The sequence below is a fragment of the Ochlerotatus camptorhynchus genome, unplaced genomic scaffold (assembly GCF_037179485.1).
Source record: "Ochlerotatus camptorhynchus isolate MF236.1 unplaced genomic scaffold, CSIRO-AGI_Acam_v1.1 ptg000141l, whole genome shotgun sequence".
Lineage (NCBI taxonomy): Eukaryota > Metazoa > Arthropoda > Insecta > Diptera > Culicidae > Ochlerotatus > Ochlerotatus camptorhynchus.
This window is the reverse complement of record NW_027040631.1, coordinates 3,055,633-3,082,754: the sequence shown is the minus strand read 5'-3', so window position 1 is coordinate 3,082,754 and position 27,122 is coordinate 3,055,633. Positions and strand designations below refer to the sequence as shown.

The 27,122-nt window shown below is 42.4% G+C and overlaps 1 protein-coding gene across 4 annotated transcripts in view; it reads right to left on the bottom strand.

Annotated features, from left to right (window-relative positions):
* The window catches only part of dati (datilografo), a 53,204-nt gene continuing 26,082 nt past the window's right edge, over positions 1-27,122 (bottom strand). For all 4 annotated transcript variants that reach the window (XM_065221359.1, XM_065221360.1, XM_065221358.1 and 1 more), the window contains exons 2-6: positions 13,091-13,401; positions 2,145-2,329; positions 1,921-2,068; positions 1,506-1,682; positions 1-1,435 (exon numbers count right to left, since the gene is read on the bottom strand). In XM_065221359.1, the coding sequence (XP_065077431.1) occupies positions 321-1,435; positions 1,506-1,682; positions 1,921-2,068; positions 2,145-2,329; positions 13,091-13,394 (1,929 nt within the window). In that variant the 5' untranslated portion in view covers positions 13,395-13,401 and the 3' untranslated portion in view covers positions 1-320. The remainder of the gene's footprint in view (positions 1,436-1,505; positions 1,683-1,920; positions 2,069-2,144; positions 2,330-13,090; positions 13,402-27,122) is intronic.

The following is a 27,122-nucleotide window of genomic DNA, read 5'->3' as shown; positions in this document are numbered from 1 at the left end:
TTACCTTCATAATATGGCATAATGCATCAGTTTTCTTGTTTTATTTTATCATTTAGTTATTGATTCACACATTCAAGTCCCAGATTATCGTAACTAAATAATCAATGTGTAGGTTTTGTTTCATCTTTGTCCCATTGCATTATCTTTGCTTCCTCCAGTTTTCGTCGTTTTCATATCTTCAAATTTAATCCTTTTGCTATCCTTCTTCTGCTTCTGCTTCTCCGTCTTCTTCTTCGAGAATTGTCTCATCTTGCGCTGATTTTTGTTTTTTGTATTGATTTAAATTAAATATAATATGGCATCAAAATTTACATCTACTTTCACCCTTTCAGTACGTTTTCACTTTTTAGGAACTCGTCGGTAAGGTCTAGGCCGTTCCTCGGCACCGGACTCTGCGAGAATTGATGGCACTCATCGTTATTCTGTTGTTGCTGTTGCTGTTGCTGTTGCTGCTGCTGCTGTAGCTGCTGTTGATGGGCGTGGTGTTCCCTCATGGCCGCCCTCAGATGTTCCCCATTGGGATCCCCGAACGGAGGACAGTTTTCATTGGATCTACTTTCGTCGTTGCATCTGCTCACCAGATGATTTCCCAGAGGTCCCAGGTGGCCTCCTCCGTGACCACCGCCTCCTACACCCCCACTGGCATTGGAAGACACCACTGCTTGTGCCTGCGAAACAGCCAACCTCAATGCTGCCTCCGCTTGAGATCGCAGGATTGCTTCCGCCTGTTGAATCCGGATGGCCGTCTCCGACGACGGCCCACACGCGTTCTGACCCCCACCTAGACCGCCTCCTCCGAGGGGGGAGTCCGCCGAAGGTGGATAGTTTTGCCGATTGGACAATGGGTATTTCATTTCGTTAAAATTGATAAAATTACTCTTCTTCTTCAGCGGACCCAGGTTCGATTGGCCCAGGTGATCTCCGTGCATAGAATTGTTCTTAAACGATTGACCGATCCGCATTGCAGTTGCCAGGTTGACGACGGCGGCCTGCACTGCGGACGATGTTCCATCCGTTGGTAACATCATATCCGGATCGAATTTGGGCTCCTGCAGCATCATCATCCTCGAGAATTGGCTGTTGTTGTTATCGCCGGGAACCACCCCAAACGGATTGCCATGACCACCGGCAGCGACGGCTGCAGCGGCCAAGCGATGATTATCGAAAGGTCCACATCCGCCTCCTCCTCCTCCTCCTCCACCATCGCCATTCTTCTCCGAACCCATGGTCGAAGAATTTTCCGAATAGTTCAACGGCGAAATGCTGTTCTGAGTTAGATCCTTCACCGAGATCATCGAAGGACCGGAACTGCTTCCCATCCCGAGGGCATTCGATTCCTTCTCCCGCTGCTCGGCCACGGCCTTGCTGAACATGTACTGCGCGGCGAACTGATGCTTCGGATCCATCTTCATGTGCTCGATGTGGGTGATGAGACCTACGGCATGGGATGGAAACATTAATTTTAAAAGGGGGTTCGGTGTTTTTTGGCATCGGACACAACTCACCGGACTCGTGGGTGAACACAGCCTGACACACGGAACAGGGCCACATCTGCAGATTGGAGCGGAACGGAGCGGAACCCGCCGCTCGTGGATGCGTCAGAAGGTGTTTCCGCAGGCAGCCCTCGTTGACGTAGTGCTTGCCGCACATCGGGCACGGATGGTTCGCTACTCTTCGTTTCACTGTAGTGTAAGAAATTCTATATTTCAGTTCCTCAAGACATTTAGTGCTGTAGTCTGAGAGATGGGTGGTTCGATTCGGTAATTGGAATTTTTGGATTTGTGGGAGTAGAACGGTGGTAGCAGTTGTAGTAGTAGTAGTAGTAGTAGGTGTAACACAAAATGGGAAGGGAACGAATCTATTAGTACCAGTTCACCCAGCAGAGTTCAAGCAAAACTAAAACTTCGAAGCGATACCTACCAGCCACTTCTTTATGCGAGTATTTGATGTGTTCGTTGAGGGCATCAACGCCGAGGAATATCTTACTGCATACATTGCACGTTACGCTGTTGGAATTGCTCATCAGGGCGGCATGTTGCTGCAGCACTCCGAGGTGCAGTTGCAGTTCCTGTATCGGAAAGCAAAAGAAGTTTAGATGACATTTTTGAACGATCCGCCGGTGGTCAAGCTGAACGGGGCCAAACCTTCGAAGTGTGCGTCCGGAGACTAGACTCGGTGGCAAAGCCCTTGCCACAGAGATTGCAGTGGAAGGGACGACTCTTGGCCCGCTCGACCTGGGCATCGTGGTTGCGAAGGTGCTGCTGCAGGTTCGACAGCTGGATGAACGCTCGGCCGCACTCCGGCAGGTGACACTTGTACGGGCGCTCGCCTAGAGGTTAGTTGAAGGGGTGGGCGGGATTTGAGGTTCAGGTTTTATTTGTAATGGAAAGTGAAGTTTTTCTGTTTTAAACAAATGGAGCATTTCCACTCATTTCTGACGCGATACTCTCCGGTTTCCTTAAATGTATGCATATTATTTTCGCTATGGGCAATAATACAAATTTTAGCTGGTATTGGGTTATTTTAAATTCGCTTCATTTTTCAGAGTGGCGTGTTCAATATTTTTAAAAAAATATAACACCAAAAATGACTCCGATGAAATGACGTCTGAGAAAAAGTTGTTGGAAATAAGATGCTCTTTCCGGAAAATATACACTGTAAAAAAAAAACAATTTTTTTGTAAAAAATCTAAATAATAAAACATAACTTCATTCCATCCTCGTATATATTTATATATTGTTGAGAAAGATCATCAATTTCATTCAACTTTGTCTCAGAGGTCATTTAGATTAGTCAAAAAAACACTTTCTTGTTGTGATATAAATTTTCAACACCCAATATATGATTTTTTTTAAATGAGGCTAGCGTAAAAATGGGCAAATTCCAGCTCAAATTAGAATTGTTTGCCATAGCGAGAAATTATGCATAATTTCATGGATATCGAAGACAGTCACGTCAGACCGATTTTTCACCTGTCGTGGAAATGCTCAATAAAAGTATCACATTTTCTGAAGATGATGCCTGTATTTCGTGCAACGCTGAGTATATAAAAGTCACTGTAAAATTGATTTTCAAAGATATAGTTGTATCACAGACAAACAGATGTAACGCTTTGAAAAAGTTTTTCTTGAAAACATAGTATCTCAAAACATAGGACCTCAGTAACGACATCTCTCGGGCTTTTCGCGGAAAACAAGCTTGCTCGCTAACTTGCAAACAATATTGCTGCAAAATTTGAAATTTTCGCTCCACAGTGCTTAAACGGTTTCAAATTGGGTCCTCCTTAGCCTCCCAAAATTTGAGCTACTTTAGTAAGAAACTGACTTGGCACAAACCATTTCAAGTTTATATGGGAATTACTATAGAAAAACTTATGTTTTGTTCATATCTATCTAACAATTCACCATGCTTTTAAAAATGATAACAGTGATTGTAGCAAATTTTTTCAGCTACAAATTTGTTGAGAACCACTTTTAAATCAAATGTAAGGAACAAATGTTATTAATGATTCAAGTCACTGATGTCTTATGATTATGCTCATTCAACTGGTGCAGGCAACATTGGTGTTTCTGGTGCGAAGAATAGTGTTGCCCACAGAACAGCTGCTTGATCATGCCATAAGATTATCAATCTCTTAAACAATTAATAACAATTTAATTTGACATTTGGCTGAAAAACGATATTGCGCAAAGTTGTAGCTTAGAAAATTTCCCGTAAGAAAAGTTATAGAAATTTTCGAAAAAGCAATATGGAAAATGGATAGAAGACAATGAACAAAAAGTTTGGTTTTTCCATAGTAATTTCCATATAAACTTCGAAAAGTTTGTGCCAAGTCAGTTGCTTACCAAATGAGTTTAAATGTTGGGAGGCTAATTAGGACCTGATTTGAAACCGTTTGAGCACTGTGGAGCGAAAGTTTCAAATTTTGCATCAGTCTAAGGATCAGGCATGGCGAATCATTTACATTCATTTCGTGCATTCATTTACATTCATCAACAGAAGTCCGTAAAATGATGAATGAGACTTTTGTAGGTTTTTATACTAGCTGCAACTTTTGTGAATAACTCAAATCTATGTTTCTTATGCATGATGAACCAGGGCGAACAGAACCTACCATTGTTTTTCTGTGAATGTAAATTAAATTCACTGAAAAATAATTACATGTTCTGCCCGCTCTATTTCGTCATGCATAAGAGGTACATGTCGTGAACACCCGGTTCGCTGCTCCCAATAGACGTTCCTATCGTGACAACTATTGCCAAAAGAATGTCTGAACAATCGTCTCAACAAAATGGAATACCCGAAAATTTCCAGATTAAAGCTTTCTAAACTCTCATATCTGAAGTCTCTTACAAGCGAGCCCGCACGGTAAGAAAAAATACTCAAAATTAAGTTAAAAAAAACTTAACGTTGGGTTCTATCATTTGAGGTCCGCCGTTGAGTGAATCAGAAAAGCGGCGATGGTTAAAATTTACTCAACTATTGAGTAATAATAAATGAACTCAAATATAAGTTTATTTTCATTGAGGTTGCTTTTATGCGCCCTTAACCATTTCATTTTCACAAGCGTTGATAGACGAGTGGTCAACACACGGGCCCCGTAATCTCAACGTCCATGGTTCGGTTCCAGTCTGCTCCGTTTTATTATTTTTTTGTCAACTTGGTCAACGCCAGGATTACTCAAAATTGAGTTTTCTTCTTTAACTTAATTTTACCTAGCCCCACGGAAGCCACGTGATGAGTGAAAGGAACTCAATTTTGGGTACTTTTTTCTTACCGTGCGCAAAGTACACTCTCCCCCCGAAGAACGTGAACTCGTTCTACACGAATTCCATGTACGTTGGTCTCGAATGATTCCGTTTACGCGAGGGAATTGCGTAAATGGAGTACGCGTAGCATATGGGATTTGATCTAATAATATCTCGCGATCCTGGACATATAGAAGGTTACTGTCTTCGGCAAAGTTGTTCAAGACCTAATGGTTGGTGGACAGAAGTTCGGAGTTTTCTCACTACACAGCGCTAGTGTGCATGTATTAGTGATTTCCTTGTTTATGTCCTTGCCATCTAAGAAGTTGCTGTCTTTGGCAAAGTTGTTCAGTGGACCAAGACCTAATGGTTGGTGGACAGAAGTTAGGAATTTTCTCACTACGCGGTGCTAGTGTGCGTGAATTTGTTATTTTCTTGTTCATGTGATTTCTTGAAATCCTTACCATCTAGGAAGTTTCTGTCTTTGGCGAAGTTGTTCAGTGGACCAAGACCTTCATTTTTGGAAATGCTCTCGCAACGTGGGGCTTTAGGTAGTGATGAAAACGTCGCTAGAACTATTCCACAGCCGCAGCCAGTTTATGAGCAAAAGAGGGACGCACATTTTTTGCCTGTAGACTTGGAGACATACTTCAAGTCTCCGCGTACATCGTACAGGTTAGGCAAAAGATGTGCGTCTATCTTTAAAAACTGTCGCATTAATGGCCCTTCGCTCATTTTCAACTTCTATTCAATTTTCATACTGCCATACTCTAACGGAACTATCCACCTACCCTCTTCTAAAGATCATTCTCTAGCTAATAAATTATCACAATAAAGCTTCATGTTAGCATTTCCAACCAACTCTGAAAATCGCTAACTTCGCGTATGAAGTAACTTAAAAACACTTTGAATGTTAGAAAAGTTATTATTTCAGCAGATTTTTGAAGTAATATGCTATCGATTGGCGTATTTGGATTTTAATTTCATCTATAAATGACAAAGTTACAAGTGTTCAAAACCTAACACTATTTTACCACACTTATTTTTTGATTTGCACGCCAGTATGGTTGACAAAGACGTAGTTCTACCTTAAAAAAAACTCTTGTATCATTTCAGGTCTAAAGGCCGGCGCACAATAGATACGTTTTCAGGTTTTTTGACAGTTAGCCCATACATTATCTGTCAAAAAACCCGAAAACGTATCTATTGTGCGCCGGCCTTAAGAGATAGCGAGCAGTCATGGTGTCAAAAGTTCTAGATAGAGCTGGAATTAGGGCGTAACAGCTTTTGTAAACAATGACTTCTCTCGATGATTTCTAGGAATTCAAGGCACGCCCACGCAAACCAACATAACCATCGGAAAGCGGAAGTCTTCACCTACCCGATGGTGATGTTGATTTGCGTGAGCGAGCCTTGACCTTCTAGAAATCACCAAGAGAAGTCATTGTTTGCAAAAGCTGTTACGTCCTAATTCCAACTCTATCTAGGGTTGTGTCTTTTAGTAAATGAAAAACCTTCCTTGAACATAGTAAGCCTCGGAAAAATCAAATTTAACAGTTATAGCTGCAAAATCGATTTTAAGGGGGCTTCAATAAAAAATACTTCATATCTCAATGACAATTACAATTTAGCAAATTGGTATCTTCGGCAAAATTCATGGAATTCGAAATTTCTTCAACATTGTAGAAGATTTCAACATCGTAAACGTCAGACAAAAAATATATGTTTTTAATGTCGTTCTCGTTTTTGCGGTGTAGCTACACCGGTGCTACACTGCCGTACACCTAAATATTTTAGGGTGTAGATATAGGATGCACCTTTGTTAACAAACAAATGATGTTGAGCTGTCAAAGACTCGCGCTTATTCCTGCTTAGGCTGTGAACCATTTCAGTGCCAACATTTCAAAGGGGCGTAATTGCTTTTGTAAACAATGGCTTCAGCCGTCGATTTCTCGCAGATAAAAGCCCACCCTTCCAAATTACCAATGCTAGCTGGTACAGGAAACATTTATCTACCTGCTGGTGTCATTCATTTTTATGAGTGAGCTTTCATTCACGAGAAATCGACGACTAAAACCATTGTTTACAAATGCAATTACGCCCCTTTGAAATGTTGGCACTGATTTGCTGAGTTAAATTTAACTTGTTGTTAAAAGTGACATTTCGAAAGTTATTTTCTATGTTCGAAAATCCCTGCGCTGTCGATCGACCAGTTTTCGAGCCACGGTTGTCAAAATTTAACTTCTTGTCTGTCAGAACTAACCATGCTCGGATAGCAGGGTTGATCGATAACTTTCCATCTGTCAAATTTTAACCAAAATTTAAAAAAATCGCCAAATGGTTCAGAGCCTTACACTACACCAGTGCTACACCGCAAAAACGAAAACGACATAAGTCGTATCTTTATGGACGTCCCCGTCACCAACTTGATTAAACTTCATCTTTTTTTTCCTTGATTTGTTTTCCGTCGATCTTGTTTTCCATGCTGGGCACGAATGCTACCGACGCCAGGGAGGTATCTCACTGTCTTCTGTATCACAATTCAAGAGCCACAAGCTTTTAGTAAACAAACCTTTGTAGGCCCTTTTCTCACCAACCGAGGGTCGGCCATGCAAACCAACAATATCATCGAGAAGGGGAAAGTTTCCCCTACCCGGTGATGTTGATGGTTTGCGTTGGTGTCATATGGGTGGCGAGAAAAGGGCATAAGAAGGTTTGTTTACAAAAAGCTTGTATGCCCTTTTCACATGTTCTGGAATTGTAGTAATATAGCTCCTGTTGTTGATTGTTGGCCAATCCGATCGCCATGAGCGGGTGAAAAGAATATTCATCTCTCTGCCGGAGATATCGTCAGACCAATCTCATCATCGTGCGACAGAGGAAAAATATTTTCCTATTGAACTGCGACAAATTGATTTGCTGTGTCATCCATTCCGTCTCCAGTAGCCGAATTTTAGGATTCTTGAACAACAGCGAAAGCAACACGTACTCCAATTCTTCGCATGATTTCTTTAGGATTGCAGGATCTCCAAGAATGGGTTCCCGAAGAACATCAACACGTACAATGTCACACCGAGAGCTCACATTTCAAGTTGCGGGCCGGCGTAGCGATTGCTGCCAACACTTCCGAACTGCAGTACTCGATCGTAGAAGGTAGAAAAAAGATCCAAAGTCAATCAGCTTGATATGTAAATTGTGATCGACGATAACGTTCTCGTCTTTGATGTCCCGATGCAGAATGATCAGTGCAGGAAAGCAACCGCATTAGCAATCTATCGAAAAACCCAGCTTCTCCGTCATCACGGGTCTTTGATCGATAAACTCGAACAGATCCATCCCGGAGCCGTGGATTTTAATCACAACATAGAAGAACAAGTTACTTGTCGTTCTCGATCCAATCGAACATGTTGATAATGTTTGGATGCCTTCACGTCCGTCAACAGGTACACTTCCCGTTTATCCTCGGTCTTTATCGATATTTATTCGATATCACCAGCAACCTATCCGAGTTCTGGTAGCTCAGCTTCACATACTCGTACGCGTCCTTCCCGATGTTCCTCACCAGCGTGTGATCCGATCCGATGGCCTGCCCAAGCGAATTGTCCACCGTACTGGTCACGTCAACGTTGTTGAACGTCAACGTCAGATTTTGATGCTTATCCTCATCCTCCAGGTTTTTGGTAGCGTTCCATTGTTCTGGTAGGAAACATTCGATTTGTTGTGTTTGGGTTATGTCGTTTGACGTATAAACGATCAAATTTGACCGTTTACAGGTCAAACGACGAGTGTTCACTCGGCTGTCGACAAAAGCAGGCCACTCTCGATGTGTGCTACGCGATCGTCTGTTTTCTCGGCAGCAACCATTGTGTGGTCCTCCTCATTGTTCTTCATCAGCAGTTCTTTCGGTCGATGCGTCGTCGACTTTGGAAAGCAACCATTTCGTGATGAGTGTGTGAGTGCTGACCACGTTTTGCGTCCATTGCTGCAATGGACGCGCTTTGACCCACGTTGGCGTACAACAATTTGCCATACAATGAAACCACTGGAAGCGGCTCCAGTTCTGATGGAGGAGGCTTTTTGGATAGCGGAAGATAAAGTGTTTATTGTGTTGTACCTTTTGACTATAGTTTTAAGATGTATTGTATAGTCACCAAGAATCCTCGGCTCTGTAAAGTTAATTCGGTTGAGCCTTATCAAATAAATTAATAAACCATTAATAAAAAAGGTCAAACGACACAAGCCAAACTTCAAATCATATGTTCCCTACCAGAAACTCAACCAGATTGTAGCGGCCATGAGCACTCGTAAAATGCTGGATATCGTTTCTGTTGATCTGGCATTGACGTGACCATTGTCTTCGACAGCTCGTACGGTTTGACAAACCAAAACAAAACAATTGAACTGTCAAAATACGACGTTGCCAAACATACAATTATTCACAAACAAAGTCAGTCCAACGACTGGCACTCCGGCACATCGCGGCACACTTGAGGCACACTGAGAAAATATTGGCGCAAAATAAGCGTGTAGCGTGACCACCTCTTGGCCTCAGCACAGATACTGAAATTGATACTGGATTTAAATCTGGGGAGCTAGGGGTAAATATTTCCAAGCGCTACAATCTGCGCAACAAAATTGTGCTAATAATTTGTTTTTGTTTTTTCCTTGTGTAGGTTTCCGTGGAACTACAGAGTTACTCATTGATGCACGGTGGTCGGAAATTGCATAATCACGACCTTAATTGAATTGTGTATTGATTTGATCAAAGAAGAGCCTTTTGAGGAATTGTTCACATAAATATTGTTCACAATTCTACAATTTCAAAAATTTAGCATGGCCATAATGATAAACCCATTTTTTTTTTCCTAAAGAGATAGAAGGATACTTTCTTGAGAAAAGTTGTAGAAGTACTCAAAAATGAAACTTTGTTGAAAATATAAATTTTCTATGTCTAATAGTTTTGAAGATATGTACCGTTTTCAATAATTACCCTCTAAATTTAGTTTCTTATTATTAACTTGCTTTAAAAAATAACTGTGGAAGTGAAGTGCATCTCTAAAATACTAAGTTGAGAGCACGCAATAAGCTAATATGCGATAAGCTATAAGCTTGAAATGCGAAAAAGAAGAAGAAAAAAACTATTGGCTTGGACCAAGGGGTGAGACAGGTTTACACTGAGTTGCTTTTTTGCAGCGAGTAACTCGCGAGTAACTCAATGTACCTCAATATTTTCTATGCCTGCTCCTTTTACTCTTTTTAAGCATATACGTCTCATACTAGACGTCAGTTTTGTCTGTAAATAAAGTAATTCCAAGTGTATTCTGAGCCTTTCGTATAACTAGAATATTATGGAAGAACCTGTGCCGGGGCCTGCTTACTACCAATAACAACCTACACTTCCAACGAGCTTCAAGGGTTGTTCTTCCTCCTCAGCAACCAGTGCCAGTCGTCACTCCAAAAGGGTCATCTCTGATCAAAAAAGCTCTCCAATATTCTTCTAAAGATCTGGAATTCCACCTATAATGCAGCGATCCCATCCTCTTCGATTTCTCCAGTCGTAACAGAAGTCCCATTGGAAAAGGCATCACCGATCCCCTTTCGACTAAAACTTCCGTTGGCATCATGGCGAGCAATATTTCAACCATGGCCGACAAACACAACAAGAAACGTTTATGTGCTCAAGTTATTAACGAAAGAGAAAGTCAACGAAGAGAATCGATCAATGTTTCTTAGGACCTAATGCAATGTTCAGCTTGAATTCTAGTGAGTTATGTATTAACAAAAGAGAAAATCGACGAAGAGAATCGATCATCGCGTTTACGCCCTTATGCATGATCACTGTCGAAATCAAGCTGACAGATTTTCTTCGTCGACTTTCTCCTGGAGACTTCGGTCGACGGCCGCAGCAAAATCTCGGTGGAGTATAGCAAAAACGGAACCGTATCACGACCATCCGGAAGGCCCAGCAAAAGCACCAAAAGCGGGGATGGATGTCCCCCGTCAACAGAACGGCGCCGTGGTAATTCAGAGCTCGGTTCGCAGTTCCATCCAGCGACAGTTTGTCAAGCAATGCTCGATGAACATTTCAAATGGTCCTATCTGCTTTGATCGATTCTCTTCATCGACTTTCTCTTTCGTTAATAACTCAGCTGCAAAACCTTTCCCTGTTGTATTTGACGTTGTGGACGCCAGATAAGAACCTCCTTTATCAAACTATGTGGTAGAATTAGCGCGAAATCTGTTTGCATAGCAGTGGTTATGAAAAGAGAAAGTCGATGAAGAGAATCGATCAAAGCAGATAGGACCATTTGAAATGTTCATCGAGAATGGGACGGGATTATGTATGTCGACGAGTATCGATTTTGAGTATTTGGTCAGGCAGATCGGGTTTTTCTACCACATCAATCAGATAAGCATTCGACCGTCGTAAGTGTAAGGTTGCAACAGGTTCCTTTCACGTTCACGGTTAGTAAAAGTTGAACGAATGTTATTAAACTGAGATGATTTAAGTGTTTCCGAGTTTCGCTTTATATTGTTGTTTTGTTTGACAGCAGCTTTTCGGCATCGCATGAAGGTGCGCCTTCAAATGTTGCTGTGATGCGAAAAGTGAGAAAGCAAATTACAGCGATCTTGCTCACTGAGCAATGTGAGTTACTCGCAATGTCCTTTATATAAGGTCCGGGTCAACAGGCTTATTGGTGTTAGTGAAATGTGCAAATGTTTAGGGGTGTTCGTATTTCATTGCAATGTTCAACTTTTCACACGAAACAGCTGTTAAGAGTGCCGTAAATCTCACTGTTCTCAGTATGGAATGTTATGGTAAAGTGACGTCGTCACTTGAGTGCTCAGCAATGTTTACAATATTTTTGCTTCTAATACCAGCAAGCTGCCTGTTGGCCCGGACATTATATAAATGTCATTGAGTTACTCGAGGTGCCTCAAAAGCAACTATAGACGAGTGCACGGATGGATTTGAGTTCACTCACTCGACAAAAAGTGACACAACAGCGGGGCCCTGTTTACTAAAAATGAACACATAAAAAATGCTCGCGTAACTTTTGAAACGGGTCTATCAACTTATGTATGCAAAACATGTTAAGCCTTTTTCGCGCGAACCGAATACGCTCACCCAAACTAACAAAACCATCGGGCAGAGGAAATTCTCCCCTTCCGGATAGTGCTTTTGGTTTGCGTGGGCGTACTTCGGTTCTCGTGAAAAGGATCTAGCAAATTATTTACAAAAGTTGATAGGTCCTTTTCAAATGTTACGTGAGCATTATTCATGTGTTCATTTTTAGTAAACAGGGCCCCGCTGTTGTGTCAAAAAAAAAAATCAGTTCACCCGTGCACAGGTCTATGAAATTGCTCATGATTAGGAGCTGTCTTGCCCCTTGGCTTGAACAGTTATTATGTAAAAAGTTAATAATGAAAAACAAAATTTACAGTGATAACCATAGAATACGGCCCATACCTATATCAATAAATATTAGGCTTAGGAAACTGTTATCTTCAACAAAGTTTCATATTTTGAGTTGCTCTACGACTTTGCCGAAGAAAGTATCCTTCTTTTTCTTTAGGAAAAAAAGTTAGGATATTAATTTTGTTCATAGTAGGCCATGATAAGTTTTTGAAATTGTAGAGATGTGGGCTATACTAATGTGAACAATTCCTCATAGGTCACTTTTTAGATTAAATCAATAGTTTGTGTGATGGTAACATACACTGAAAAAAAATTTCATATAATTTCCATTGTGAACGCACATGATATTTTTCCAATAACAAATTTAATGATTTTTATCTGAAATTCACATAACATTCACATGATCACATGAATTATATGCGATAAATCACATAAACTTCATTGGACACATAAGGTTCATGTGATTTCGTGGTGCGATTCCCAATTATGAGATCACATGAAAGTTATGTGAAATTCTAATGGATATTTTCCATCGGAAATGTGATTTATTTTTTGAGTGTACGATAAGCATTTTTTTTTATCAGATCATTTAAACAAAAATAAATCATCACCCATGGCTGGGCGCGAGTAGACTCAAACACTCTGTATTTACTGATCATTCCTCCCAGACCAGCTTATGTTTTGAAATCTATACTTTGATAGAGCAATTCCAAAAACCCCGTAGATATGTCACATCAATTGACAATTCCATACTAACCTACAACGCGCTACAGTGAAAGATTTGATTTGATTTGCAATTCTGTTTCGGAAACCTCCATCCGCCGATAAACCTGCCTGCTTGTTCGATAGATTTCAAAAGTGATTGTTAGTCAAATTATATCTCATATTTAAAAAAAAATAGATCGATCCCAAAATCGCCTACCAGTATGCAACCGGGTGTGCTGCTGAACGTGCGACAGCTGCTTGAACTTGCGATCACAGTAGGAACATTTGTAGGGCTTCTCGCCGGTGTGGACGCGGATGTGCTGCACCAGCTGGTGGTTGGAGGAGAAGCTCTTCAGACACTGCTGGCACTGGTGCGGTTTGTTCTCCGGCGGTGGGGCCAACTGGGGCAGCAGGTTCTGCACCGACAGGATATCACCGGTGCAGTTCAGCTCGGCGGCCGCTGCGGCTGCTGCTGCCGCGCCCGGAACGGCACACAGGTCCCTCACGTGCTGGATCTGCATTCTGACTCTGCAAGTGGCCGTGCGAAAAATCGCAAACAGAGAGAGAGAGAAAGAGAAATACGATCCCCGAAAGGACGATGATTAATACTGTCGGGAGGAGGGTGCGGGACGTTTCCCGCCGAATGCATCTAATTGGTAAATTTATTTGATAATAATATATAATCTTATGATATAGGGTACTTCTTTTTTAAATCTCTCTTAATATATAGGTAATACATAGATTTAGAAGCGATTTTTGCAATTTCCGTTTTGAGCCTGCCGGAGATCAGGTGTTGTTTAAAACTTTCGACCGCCCTTTTTGCTGCTAGTAGCGTCAGCCAAGTCGAGAGCTGAGTTGTTACACCAAACACGCTAATACTAACAATAGCAGCCCGGAGTACGCTAGTGGTATTGGTGGTAGTAGTTGCTGTTGTTGTCTTAGCCGTTAGTAGTGGTAATGTGCTGCGCGCGGAAACTTTTCAACTTCACGGGACCGTGATTTGTTTAAAAACCACCCGTAATTAGATAATTAGAAGCGCGTTCGTTGTTTAATGGAAAACTTTTGCCCCGGCGCCGAGAGTCGCGAAACGCATGCACGGTGCCATCCTGGGAACAGCTCAGTCCCGGGGACCATTTCTTAATAACCGAACGCCCCCGACTCAAGAAAAACCGTCGCTAGCATAAATCTCTCGGAGTTTGAGCGAACCAAAAAACCTTTCAACTCCGTTGATTTTTTGTTTCTTCTTGAAAATTCTACATATCGGTGGTGGAATGTTTAAAACAACTGCCTTCCCACAGTAGCAGCATATATGGGAAAGGAAATCGCGCTAAGTCACATACACCACATCATTTCTACGAGGGGGTTTTGAATTTTTATTAAACAACTAACACCTCACCGACCAACCAACCGACCGACCAAGGACGACGGTGGCGGCGACGACGACGACGAAGACGGTGGCGGACTCAAGAAACCCGAGGGGGAAGGCGAACTTTCAGCAGAAAATGGGGTGGTAAGATTACTCCTTCCCCAGGCGGAGAGCAGCACAAGTAGAATCAGAAGCAGTGATGTCCCTTTCCTTTTGGGTGGTAAGTTGGGTGGTTCAGCGGTGGGTGGTTCGGAGCGGAGTCCAAGCAGAGACGGCAGTACACACTTTGTGTGTTGTACTGCCCGAGCTAAAGAAAGTTGTTTTAATGAGGCGTCGTCGTTCCGAACAGGAGAGGATGGAAATGTGTGAGTAGGTGTATGTTGTTTGTGAAGTGCAGGACTTATGGGACGATCATAAAGACCAGTTTCCAGGGGTGGAGACACATTTAAAGGGGTCGATTTAGGGATTTGATTGCTGATGGAACATGATCGTAGCTCGTAGGTTTGTTTGATTGCGGAGATTTTGGGGAACGATTCTGGTGGGGAATGGATGATAACTGATTTTCGAGCTACGTAGCACATCATACCAAGCGCATTTCTCAAGCGTTACTACAGTTGCGTTTCGTTATTGTCAATATTTTCAACCTTTGGCTAGTGAGTCCCAACTTGATATTTACCCTTGCAATCAACTTAAGGTTCCTTGAACACTTTCACAATAGTCAGGGCATTCTAAGCCTAAACGTGTCTTAGTCCCTTGTGGACCTAGTCTAGAAATAATTCGGTATAATTCCAACCTGTTTACCATGTTTGGTACTATTTTATTAGAGTAAGGAGAATGTTCAAGGCATATCCAGAAGATATTGAGGATAAGCCAGCAGAATTTAGTGGGTAATTTAAAAAGATTTAGTCCGAAGAACTTCTTATGGAAGCCCTGGTGGATTCTGAGAAGTTAAGTTAAACTTGTGCTTTTTCGGAGTTTCGAAACCATTTGATGTTATGATGATAGGTTGCATTTGCAAGTTTCAAGGTTCAGAGTTTCAAGTTCAAGTTTCAGAGGTTATAATGCATGTGTTTAATAAATTAAACCTGTCAATTCCGGTTTCAGAGAGTGACAAACAGTGATTTTAGAAGAGTTCTCAACGATCATAAAATCACTGATTGTAGCTCTCTGGAAGCTAAATTAACAGGTGTTATATAGTTGGAGATGCTTAACGTCAATATCAGGCTTAAAGTAAACATTTTATACGATGTAGATGAAAGTATAGAATTGATAGTTCCGTTATAGAGGAAGGTACAAATCGGATCGAGCAGATGGATCGCAGTAGGCTGCGCTTGAAAGCTGACGTGTTTTTCACTTGCTGCGTATTTTTCGTAAGCGAATTAATCATATTTTGGCTTTAAATTTGTTAATTTGTGTGCTTAAAATTTAGTTGCAAGTGTTCATAAAGTTATCATTTAGTGATATACCGTGTTTTGCCTGTGTTTGCCTTGAGTGGCTTGAATCGGTGTCAATTTTAATTGCCTCTCGGGAGCCCAGTTCTCCCAGTTCGGATGATACACTTTCGGCGTGTAGTTCAATTGAGAGATCGGTTCGGTTGGTGAATTAACCCGGGAACGTTTTGAAAATGACTCCGTCGCGAGTTTTGGAGGTGATTTGGTGGTCGACGTTGCCGTGAATCAGCCAGTTTTCCGCTTGCAAAAGTGCTCGGCTGCTGATCTCTCACCGGTGTCGGACATTGCGAGCAATATGAAAGATGCCTCGCTGGATACGCCCAAGACTGGACGGGTGGCAGTTGGTGGCCGCGAACTGTTCTTGGGGAAAACACTACACGCGAAGCTCCTCCCAGATGACCATGACAATGCAAGAAAATTTGTGGTCGTTAAAGGAAGTATTACGACAAAGGTGCATCACGAAATGAGATGCAAAGCTTAGAGAAAATCAAAATTACGGAACCCATGGATTGGAGGATCAAATTAACATGGTGAGACCAGTCCAAATACATTTTACAATTAAAAAACTACAAGGGACAGCCCTATGGGGTTGTACGCAATGGTGACGTAGGAATACGTGGTCTTAATATAATAAATCTTATTTGTTAACTGCAGCAGGAGCTAGTGTTTTGTGTAGGAATAGAGATTTGCGCGGGGTTCTCTCTGATTATACACGCTTGACATAGATAGCCCACAGCAATTCACGAAGAGCTTCTGATTCCGATCAATAGCGCCGTGGCTTCGTCCTCCTTCTATGGATGCTCATGTAGGCTGCAGCTTGCTGCTTGCGGATAGCCTTTCGTTGTGTACTGAAGATCACCACCACTCATCACGCAGTGATCGAATAAACACCGTTCGATGAGACCGAATGGAATTCACCTTTGAAATCTGTGTTAGGGAAATCGCTTTTCGCAAGCAATCGGTGATAATTTCAATTATCATAGCAACAGTTGCACATTCGTGCAATTTTCAATATTGACATTTTGAAAAATGATAAAGTCTTAAATTTTACAAATGCGTAGGAATATTTCTGATCGATTGGTGATAAAATTATTGAAATTGGTCCAGGGGCAACTGAGTTATTAACGTTCGAAATCTTTCATAATTTTGGTACATGTTCCATTTTCGGTTTTCACAAAGTGTACCCTCATATAGAAATCACAGACGTAGTCCTAAGTCAAAAAACTAAATACGTGCCAGGTTTGAAAAGAATATTTTCGAACCTGGAAGTGTGTATGTAATACCATTATCCATTTGATAACCGTGATGCATACATGCGAGGCTTATTGTAATTGGAAGTAACCTTGGAATGGGCGTGACTCTTCAGACATTCTGAAACTCTAACTCCCGGACTAAAGCTGTCTATAATGACCATAAATCCGACATTGTAGAGAGAGTTCTTCCATAATAACACTGCCGGCCAGTGGGGGTTACACACACATGTACGAATCGAATCGAGCATCCATTTTACCAAACTCTTACGTTGATGAGGGGCGGTGAAGGGTGTTTCCCTCGCCACCATTGGCAAAAGGAATGATCGCCAATACGCTCATGCTTACCTCCGAGTTTCATTAACTTCAGGAAAATTGCATGAACTTTAAAAAGTTGTCAAAACTTCAGTCGAGAATAAAGATCTAAAGGGAAGCTATGTAGCTCTCAGCACGCAATACAAAGAACCGATGCGTTGAAGCAAATCAAGCAACGATGGGACTGATATGCGATTATGGGCAGAATAGTTAATTGAATTAATTTAATTACAGCCGTTGCCTGCGCCGGAGCCAAAGGCTATTGCGTGTCCCTAGCTTCATCCAGTGTTGAAAACCCAGGGCAGCTCCATGAAATTGCAGAAACTTTAGGGAAGGTCCGAAAACTTCAAGTAAATGTCAAGTACTTTAGGGCAGTCCTATCCAATTCAGAAAAATTAGTGACAACCTTGAAGAAATTCCAAACGTACTCTAGCGAACATCAGGGAATATCGGAGAACTTGTCAGAAACTTCAAGGAAGTTCCGAGAAGCGGACATCATTTATTTCAACAGCAACATAAACAGCAGAGCAGACAGAACTTCAGGGATATTCCAAGAACCTCATGAATGATGAGAGAACTACAGAGTGACATTTTGCAAATAACTATGGTTGCTGGCTCTTTAACTTATACGGACACACACAAATATTTAAAACGGTGAGCCACAAGAACAAAACAGAAAACAAAATAGATTAAAACAGGCTACAAACGAATAATCCGAACAAAACAGAGCTCAGCTGGCATGGGTCCAATAGGGGAAATCCATCCAGCTGAGATGTCCCGACGGCCGAAAAAAGTTCCTACTACACCAAATTTGGTAGATTTTGGCTACTTTTAAAAACGTTACTAGTGCTCCCAAGGCCGGAGTACCATTCCCGAGCAGATCCCTGATGCTGGAAGTTAGGCAGAGCGACTCCCGAAGATTGTGGAATTCCGGGCAGTTGCACAGGATGTGTTCGACAATGTAGTTGTAGTAGAGCTTGGTGTGTCCGAAGCCGCGAAATCACACGTTGATCCCTCAGGTTGTACTGTTCGCTCCATGCTTCTGTTGTCCCTTTGACTTTGCGAATGAAGGCGGTTCTGTTGCGGAACCACTCGGCCTCCCATGTCGCTTGAATGGTCTGCTTGATCCATCGCTTGACGCCCTGTAGGGGTACCTTGTCGGTGAGTCTGGGACCCGATGGCTCGACTCCGGCAAGGTGATCAGCTGACTCGTTATCTGGAACTCCGCAGCGACCGGGAATCCATGTGTACACGGTGTTCGGTGGGGCATACTTGATAATCGCCTGGTTCCATGGGTGTTTCGGTGCTTCCGAGGTGATCGCTTGAACGACGCTGTGTGAGTCGGTTAAGATAAGTATCGGTTTGTTGGCTGGCGTCGTAGCGGTACGGAAGATTGCTGCAGCCTCGGCCGAGAAAACCGAGCACTGTGGAGGAAGACTGCTGCTTTTAACAGTACCGTCTCCGAAAATCGCGATACATACTCCGTTTATCGATCGGCAGCATAGGACCCAAGTAACTCGGCGACCGATCTACGCAGAATCACGGATCATCCCCTGCTTTGAAGCGGTTCTTGATCCGATTGTCCAATTGGATTCGTGAAGAGTGCCAACTTTTCTCCCCATGCCAATGGACTTTGGCCACTGGAGGGAGGCCGATGTCGGATTCTGTTCCCCTCGTCGAGGAGAAAGATCCTGTTGTTTCCGGAGGTGTTGACGGAAAAAGCAGCGGCTTTTGTGGCAATATTTGCGTTTAAGCAGAACCGGATAGGAAGAAGACCCGCTTCGACCAGATTTGATGCGGATGTAGTTGTTGTTGACCGGTGCTAGTGTTCTGCCCAGCTTCTCGGAGGCGATACAAGTAATTTCCGTCCCGTAAAGCAACCTACTGATGGCTTGTGCCACCCGGAGCCGAACATCGCCTTTTTTTATCGGTGAGGTCGATAGATCGTTTCAACGAGGTTGAGTCTACTGTGGCAGTCCTTTTTGACCTGTTGTAAATGCTGGTCGAAGGAGAACGTTCGGTCGATTAGTACGCCGAAATCGCGATCAGTTTTCCTGGTCGGAATGACTTGGCCGTGGATCGTAACTGGGGTACTATTGACTCGGTGATGAGACGGACATACATACGTGGCATTGGATGCTCTTCTTGGCGGACAGCTGGAAACCCATCGAGTCGCTCGGATCGCCGTAGGGTTCGGATCTGCTTGGGACCGGTGGCCTCAATCAGCACATCATCAGCGTAAACAAACATGTGGATGTGGCCAGGTAGCCGGTTGAACACCCCGTTCATAGCCACCAGAAACTGCGTAAAAGCGATAACAGAGCCCTGAAACTTCTCGACCGCGTACACGGAATGACCGCTCGGTCACATGAAAAACATCATGTGCCCCTTCAAGCCCCAGTTTGCAAGTTTTCTCAGAACGGCTGACATCCACGGTCCGATTGAAGGCCTTGGAAATGTCCCATGAGACTGGTCGTAGGCTTCCTTGAGGACGTCCTCCAAGGAGGCAAAGTACGTGGACGTACCGAAACCTTGTCGAAAGGCGCGTTGTCGGTGGTCGAGCAAGCTGTTGGTCTCAAGGAACATCTTAAGTCGACGGTTCACCATCCGTTCGAGCACCTTGGCCAAGTAGGACGTGAGACCGATTGGCCGGAACATAGATGCCCCCTGGGCTTTTTCGTTGGTCTTCGCGATAGGCACAACGAGACTTTCCTTCCACAGCGTCGGGTAGGTGTCCGAGACCCAGAGTTGATTGAGCATCTCAAGCAAGCAAACCTTACCCTCTGGAGGCAGCTTTTTTAAAAGTGGGTACCCGAGGTCGTTGGGTCCTTGCTGCGGCTCAGCGCGTGTTGTAGTTCCTCCCAGTTGATTTCGAGGTTGTCCGTGTCGGGCGAGATGCTGAATTCGCTGACCGATGTACGGGTAGGCTTTGCCAATCGCTGAAAGTGGCTATCGTGGACGAGATTTCGGCGAAGTACCCTCCGAGTTCTTCAGCGACGGCTGCCGGTTCGGAAATGGTGACTCCGTTGGCTTGTACATGTAATGGCGTTGAATGCCTCTATGAATTATATGAGCTTTAAAGAAGATTCAAGGAATAAAAGGAAATATTAAGGATTTCAAAGAACCTTCATGAACATACTACGGGATTGTATAGAAACATCTGTAAAATTTCGAGCATTACAGTGAAGCTTTATGAACTTCATGGCGCTTCCATCAGCTTCAGGGAAACTGCAGGAACTATTAAGAAGTTCTAGTAACTTCAAGACTTCAGAGAAGTCTACATAATTGGAGGACAATTGTGTATGTTTTAGAGAAGTTCCGTTCCAAGTACTTCCGGGAAGCTTGGTCTAGAGAACTTCAGGGAAGTTGAGAAATTTTCAAGGACAGTGGAGATTTCAGAAACGTCCAAACTTTCAGGCAAGCTTTAAAACATCTGCGAAGGTTTGTTGCAATAAATTCAGGACAGCATCATGAACGTCAGCAACGTTTTGAGAAACTTTAAAAAGTTTCAGGAATTTCTGTGAAGTCCAGAGAATTCATAATTTTTTTAGAAAACTTAAGACACACAGTGATCTCTCTACAACTCGAGCTTGAAGAGACCATCCAGGTATAGAACAACAATCCCATACGAAAGCGCTATCACATTAGCCATGGAATTCCTGTTTACTAAGGTTCTATAACTCGATATAGAGTTAGTGGACATCGAGTTGTCGAGAGTGGACTGTATTTTGGAAGCACTCCAGAAGGCCAGAGATTTTCAGGGAAGTATAAAGATTTTTGGAACAGTCCTATTAATTTCAGGCAAGTACCAATAACTCCTGAATTGTGATAACTTTAGGGTAGCTTTGAGAATATCAGGGAAGATCAAAGATCCTCAGGGCAGTTGAATCAACTTCAATCAACCACTGGAACTAACAGAAGTTCCAAAAAACTCAGATCTCACAGATCTTCATGGAAAGCCATTTTAGAGAAGTTTAATGATGTTCAAAGTTTGTTCCGAGTATTTCAAGGAATTTCACCGACTCTTGAATGTTCCTATCAGAGACGTGTTGGGAAACCGCGATCTTTGCCAAATGCAGTCGATTTATGTGTTTCTGTAAACGTCTAGTGTAAGGTGTAGTCTTATACTAGACGTTTGCAGAACCACATAAATCGACTGCATTTTAATTCCTTTGTTTTGTTCTCTCTTTATTAGTTTTTGTTTTTCATCGTCACCAACTGGTCCCCATAGACAGATGAACTCCAGACAAATCTATAACCGCAATACTGTTCATACTGGCAACAACGCTCTGATGAGCCAACGAAATCCCACCCCCAAATTCCTCCCCTGATCCTATCCTTCGACAATGTAACCCTCTACCCTCGGGTAAACTGCGAGTATTCGGCCCAACTCCTACTAGACATAGTTTGAATAAGTGAATTTTGTTACAAACAATGAACAATGGGTTATCGGCTCCGTAAAGCTAGCGCGATTGAGCCTTTCAAATAAACGAACTAAATAAACAAACAAAAAAAAGAAGATCTGTGAAATTTAGAGCAGTTTCATTAGTTAATTGCGGGAATTTTCAAGAAGTTCCGAGGATTTATGGAATAGTCCAAAATTTCAGGAATGCTCCAAAATTTCCGAAATTTTATGAGGTATGTAAGGAAGCAATATCAATCAAAGCAATGAATATCAGGAAAATTTCCAACAAACATTCATTGTTGAATAAGAGCTTATTCAGGCAAAAATAAGCTTCTTCAGCTAAAAAATTGCTTATTCAGCTGTTGATCAACTCAAATTGTTTGTTGGGTTGTTAAAACGTTAGTGAAGTATTGAGATAAACTTTGAAAATTTAGGGAACGTAAGAGAAAATCCGAGAACATCTTGACAATTTAGGGATCTTTAGGGAAGTTTAAAGAATTTAATTGAAGTATCAAAAAATTCAGGAAAATTGTGGGAGCTTCAGCATAGATCAAAGAACTTCAAAGTAGTTCAATTAACTTCAGGAGAATGGAGGGAATTAAAAAAAGAGTTATGGGCACTATTGAAGTTTAGAGAGTAGATGTGATGTCGCCAAGTAGAGATGTCGGTGGAAAAGCAACTTGACATGCGTTACATTTGTCATTCGTCAACACTGATGGTGATGCAGTATTGTGGGTCCCGCTTAACTGCACATGGACGACCATGCGACGATCAAGTAGGTTGTGAAATATGACTGTCACAAATTTTCAAGCTCTCAACAAGATCGTTCGGGGTTTCTAATCATACATATTTCAGGATGAGTGATTGCGATTTGGACTGCCCAATGGATATGCTGTACGAACGTTCGATAAATGTGCATGAAGAACAAAATCCGGTCCGGTCAGTAGACGAGAAGTTAGTAGTTTGATAGAATGTTCTGATTTGTTTACTTTCATAAAAAAGGAACACAAACAGCAAGACAGCTCCAAAATAATGAGGAGGTGCTTTTGAGGCATCTCGAGTAAATAACATTGCTCAGTGCGAAACCGGACTTTTTGTCAGTGCGAACCTCAACCTGAGCTGGGTTTTAAAAACAAACGATCAAACTGACGTTTGTCAGAAAACAAGCAGGCCCAATCTTGATACCCGATCCAGGTTGGAACTGAATAATAAACGAATTCGCTATTACTGTTCGCATCACAGCAACATATGGAGGTGTGAAACCGAAAAGCTGCTGTCAAGCAAAACAACAATAAAAATCGGAGGCTTCCAGTCACTCCGGTGCAGGGCTGAAAAAATCACTGAAATTCATCAAAGTTCACTATGGATGAAAAATTCATTTCATAGTGAATGCTGGTGATTTTTTCATGATTTTTTCAACTCTGCTCCGGTGGCACGAAAGTCATCCAAGAACACTTTGCTTGAAGCCGATTTTTTGGCTCTTTGGTTCGATTATACGTCAGTTATTGACAGCTGATGTAAACATTACGAGTTTCAGCTCCGTTTATGCGTTTGTTTGAACAGCCATGGTACGTTGTGGTATTGATGAAAATTTATCAAATGATTAGTGTTTTCAGTTGTTCTCTCGGTGTTTTTCAGTTGGGCTTCTATCGCTCGATGAAATTATAAGAAAAAAAGTACATGAAAGTGAGTTCACGGTGGCTTCAAGAATCAATGACCGTCCTATCGGTTGGTCATACTCGGATGGGCGAAACTCATCGCTAAGCCATGATGATGGTAACGCATGACCGAAGCTTAAAATCATTCCAAAATCAACCCCACCGCTATCACTGACGGCAGCTTCAAGAACCAATGGCCCTACCAGAGGATTGCTTCCAGTCTGCAACTCCAGGAGAGTATGATTGCGATTCTGAACTTGCTGTACCTAAATAACCTACGGTTTAAAGATCCCGGGATCGCTCCTCCAATGACATCCGGATCAAAACTTGTATGTGTGCTGAAGGCCTTGGACTTGTTTTTCTTGGCTGTTGCGGATGCTGAATATTATTCGATCGTACTGACGAAAACGTGCCTGGATGACCGAATCTATTCATAGCGACTTTTCAGATCACTTTATTCCGTCCTCAGAACTGACCGACCTCCCCTGAACAGTCAAAAATCGTTAACTCCGAACCGAAATGGACGTTTGCTAGTTCTTGTCCGATGATTTCGCATTACCCGGGCACTTCTACTTCTTTGCCGGTCAAGTCACTGATCGGTCTAGATGCTGACCATCTCGCTTTCTTCATGTCATTCAGGCTACCTACTCCGATTGTTTATAGGCCACCATCTGAGTGCTACTCTCTGGACTTTCGCCAGGCCGATTACGATGCATTGAACAATGTGCTTGCAGACATTAATTCAGTGCCAACATTTCAAAGGGTCGTAATTGCATTTGTAAACAATGGCTTTAGCCGTCGATTTCTCGCGAATAAAAGCTCACTCATGGAAAATAGTGACACCAGCAGCTAGAGGAATGTTTCCTCTACCAGCTAGCATTGTAATTTTGGAGAGGTAAGATTTCATGCGCGAGAAATTGATGGCTAAAGTCATTGTTTACAAAAGCAATTACGCCCCTTTGTTCAACGGTTCAAAATAGCCGATCTGAGCAATAATTACAAACAAGACTGTCACCTAATATGTGAAGGCGGTAAACGGAGTAAGCCGAGGAGCAAACAGGCAGAAAAATCGATGAACGTCGATTAAATTTTGAGGTACATTGAGTTACTCAATGCAAAAAGCAACTCAGAGTAGAGCTGTCTCATCCCTTGACCTTGGTCTAGAAACGAAAATACCAGATATATAAACTAATAGCAGACAGTACTCATAAGATTAATGAAAAGTACTATTTTCCGACGCCGATAACTAGTACTTTTTGGCTCGAATATTTTAGTTAGGATGCTGTTGTGTTATTCCAAAGATATCTAATGAACAAGATATCTCATTAATCAATTATTTGAACAAGGTAATGGATACACCACTCTTATGCGATTGCAGTACCATCTGGGAAGTGCACATTGAAATTGTTGGGAGTCCCCCACCATCTTCACCACCAGGGCTCACAGGATCACTTATGAATTTTAGCCACATGAAATCGGTATGCATTTCATTGATTGCTATACCGTCCGCTCAGTGATGTGGGTTCGTACATGCATAGATGTTGGTGTGCGTGTTTTCTTCCCTATAAATTCCAAAGAGTGAAGGGGATTATTCTAACGCGTGATGAAAACAGGTATTTTATGATGCAAAATTGCAAAAGACATTATTTTGGCACTCATCTTGTGTGGATACATCTATGACAATTCATTTGGGTGTGTCAGATTCAGACCAGCAGATCTATTACTATTTGTTAACCATAATTTGTTTTCCGTCGATCTTGTTTTCCGTACTGAATACCAATGCTATCGTGGGAGACAGCTCCCACAGCTGGACCCTACCTATCGACCCTCATGGACCGGGAACCAATGGATTTACTTCTCTTCTGCCTCAGAAAATTCCGGCGGCGCCGACTGGGATTGAACCCAGGCCGCTTGGTGTGAGAGGCAATCATGCTTACCACTACACGACCGGCGACGCTGGTCTATTACTAAAATTAGTTTCAAGGGTTCTTCAGGGCGAATTCCGCGGATTTTCTAGAAGAATCTACACAACTCTGATGGTGGGTCTGAATAAGTTTAAGTTAAAATGACACTTCTATAATAAGAACTTCAAAAGCGGGTACATTGGACTTCGAGAACAGATTTGGAATATTTCATGAGGAAGGGATCGTTCCTTGTATTGCTGTCAGCAGGGTTGCCGCAGATACAGATTGTTCTGTATTTTACAGATTTTCTGCATAATTTCAGAACCAAGAATCTGTATATACAGATATACAGATTTTTAACTAAAATACAGATTTTACTGGCATCCAAATAATTTTCCTCTTTATTTTGAAATATTAACAATTTAAATTTTTATAGAGCAGACATCAAGGGGTAATCAACTCTGCACACCTCAATCTGTGCCGAATGTTTTAGCTGTGCCGAAGTCTGCCAATCAAGTATCCCATGAGTTTGGCAACACTGAAGTTTTAATGACTTTTGTGATTGTGCGAGAAAAATAAGCGTGATGCGTGGAAATTCTATCCGAATAAGAAAACTGAGCAAAGTAAATCAAATCTGTTTCATGATTTGGACCGTTCACCACCAACAAAACACTGATTGTATCGGAAGCCGGTTCCGAAGCCCAACTCCGGCGGATCCTCATAAACCACGAGTACATCATGACATAGTTCGATATTCTGGTGGATTGCGGCAAGCTGGACGCGGTTCTTCGTCCGTGGCGTTGATTATGAAGCAGTATGACAATGATAGCAACTGCGAGGCGGTGGTGGAACTGTTCAATCAGCTGCAAGTGGAGGGCGGCTACTTGAAGATTAGAGGGATTTTGCAAAAAAAAAATTGTTCGATTTACTTCAGGTGAACAACTTTGAGGTGCCGAACACTGTTAAAGTAAACACAGATCAGTACAATAAAAATTAAAGAACATAGGGGAAATGGATGTAATGTCGGCCTAAATGCCCCTATGCTTGTACATAAATTCAGCAATCGACTAAATTTTCTACAGCGACCAAAAATATCCATTAGTTATCTTCGTTCATCTAGATAAAATTGATAAATAGCAGATTTTTAGTGATGGGCCCAATCTTAGATCCATAAGCCAACATTAGAGCCATTTCCCCTTTTAAAATAAACTGGTGTAGTACATCTGCGTTACTTCGAGGTGTATTTCAATTTTGATTACGGTAGGTTGACATCAGGGTTGGTGGTTGGAACGTTTCGTGGTGTATGCAGGTAGTTGGAACTGTTCATTGAGAATTGCATGGGTCGTGTAATTGTTCAGATCATGTCGAAAAGTCCGGTTTTCTTCAGAAAGATGAATAGTGTGGTGGTTCGGACGGAGTCATAGCTTCTCCTGGTTGCTTCATATTTGGGACAGACGCAAATGAAGTGCTCGACGGTCTGTGGGATGCTTTAGTGGTCGCAGAACCTCCGGAAGGGTCCGTCCCCCTTGTAGTTGTGGGAGACGTTAGTGTGGTCGGACCGGAGTCGCGATAGAACGACTTGTTCATGGTGGAGTGGTGGGTCCTCCCACCTGACGGTGTCCCCTTTAACCTTTCGAATGAAGAGCGTACTTCCGGCGAGCCAGTCCCATCTCCAGGATTGGTCTACGGTCTTGGTGACCCACTTCTTCAGACCCGGCGAGGTGCCCAGGTACCCAGATAAATACCGAGCTAGATGGTGCGTACTCTTGGATGGAACATTCATCCGGAAGCCTGTGACATTACTTTAGGTGATCACCGGAGATGCCGATGCCTACCCTTTCCTGGACTACAGAGCCATCTGAGTAACGGATGGCGTGTCTGGCGTACTTCTTTCTCTGTA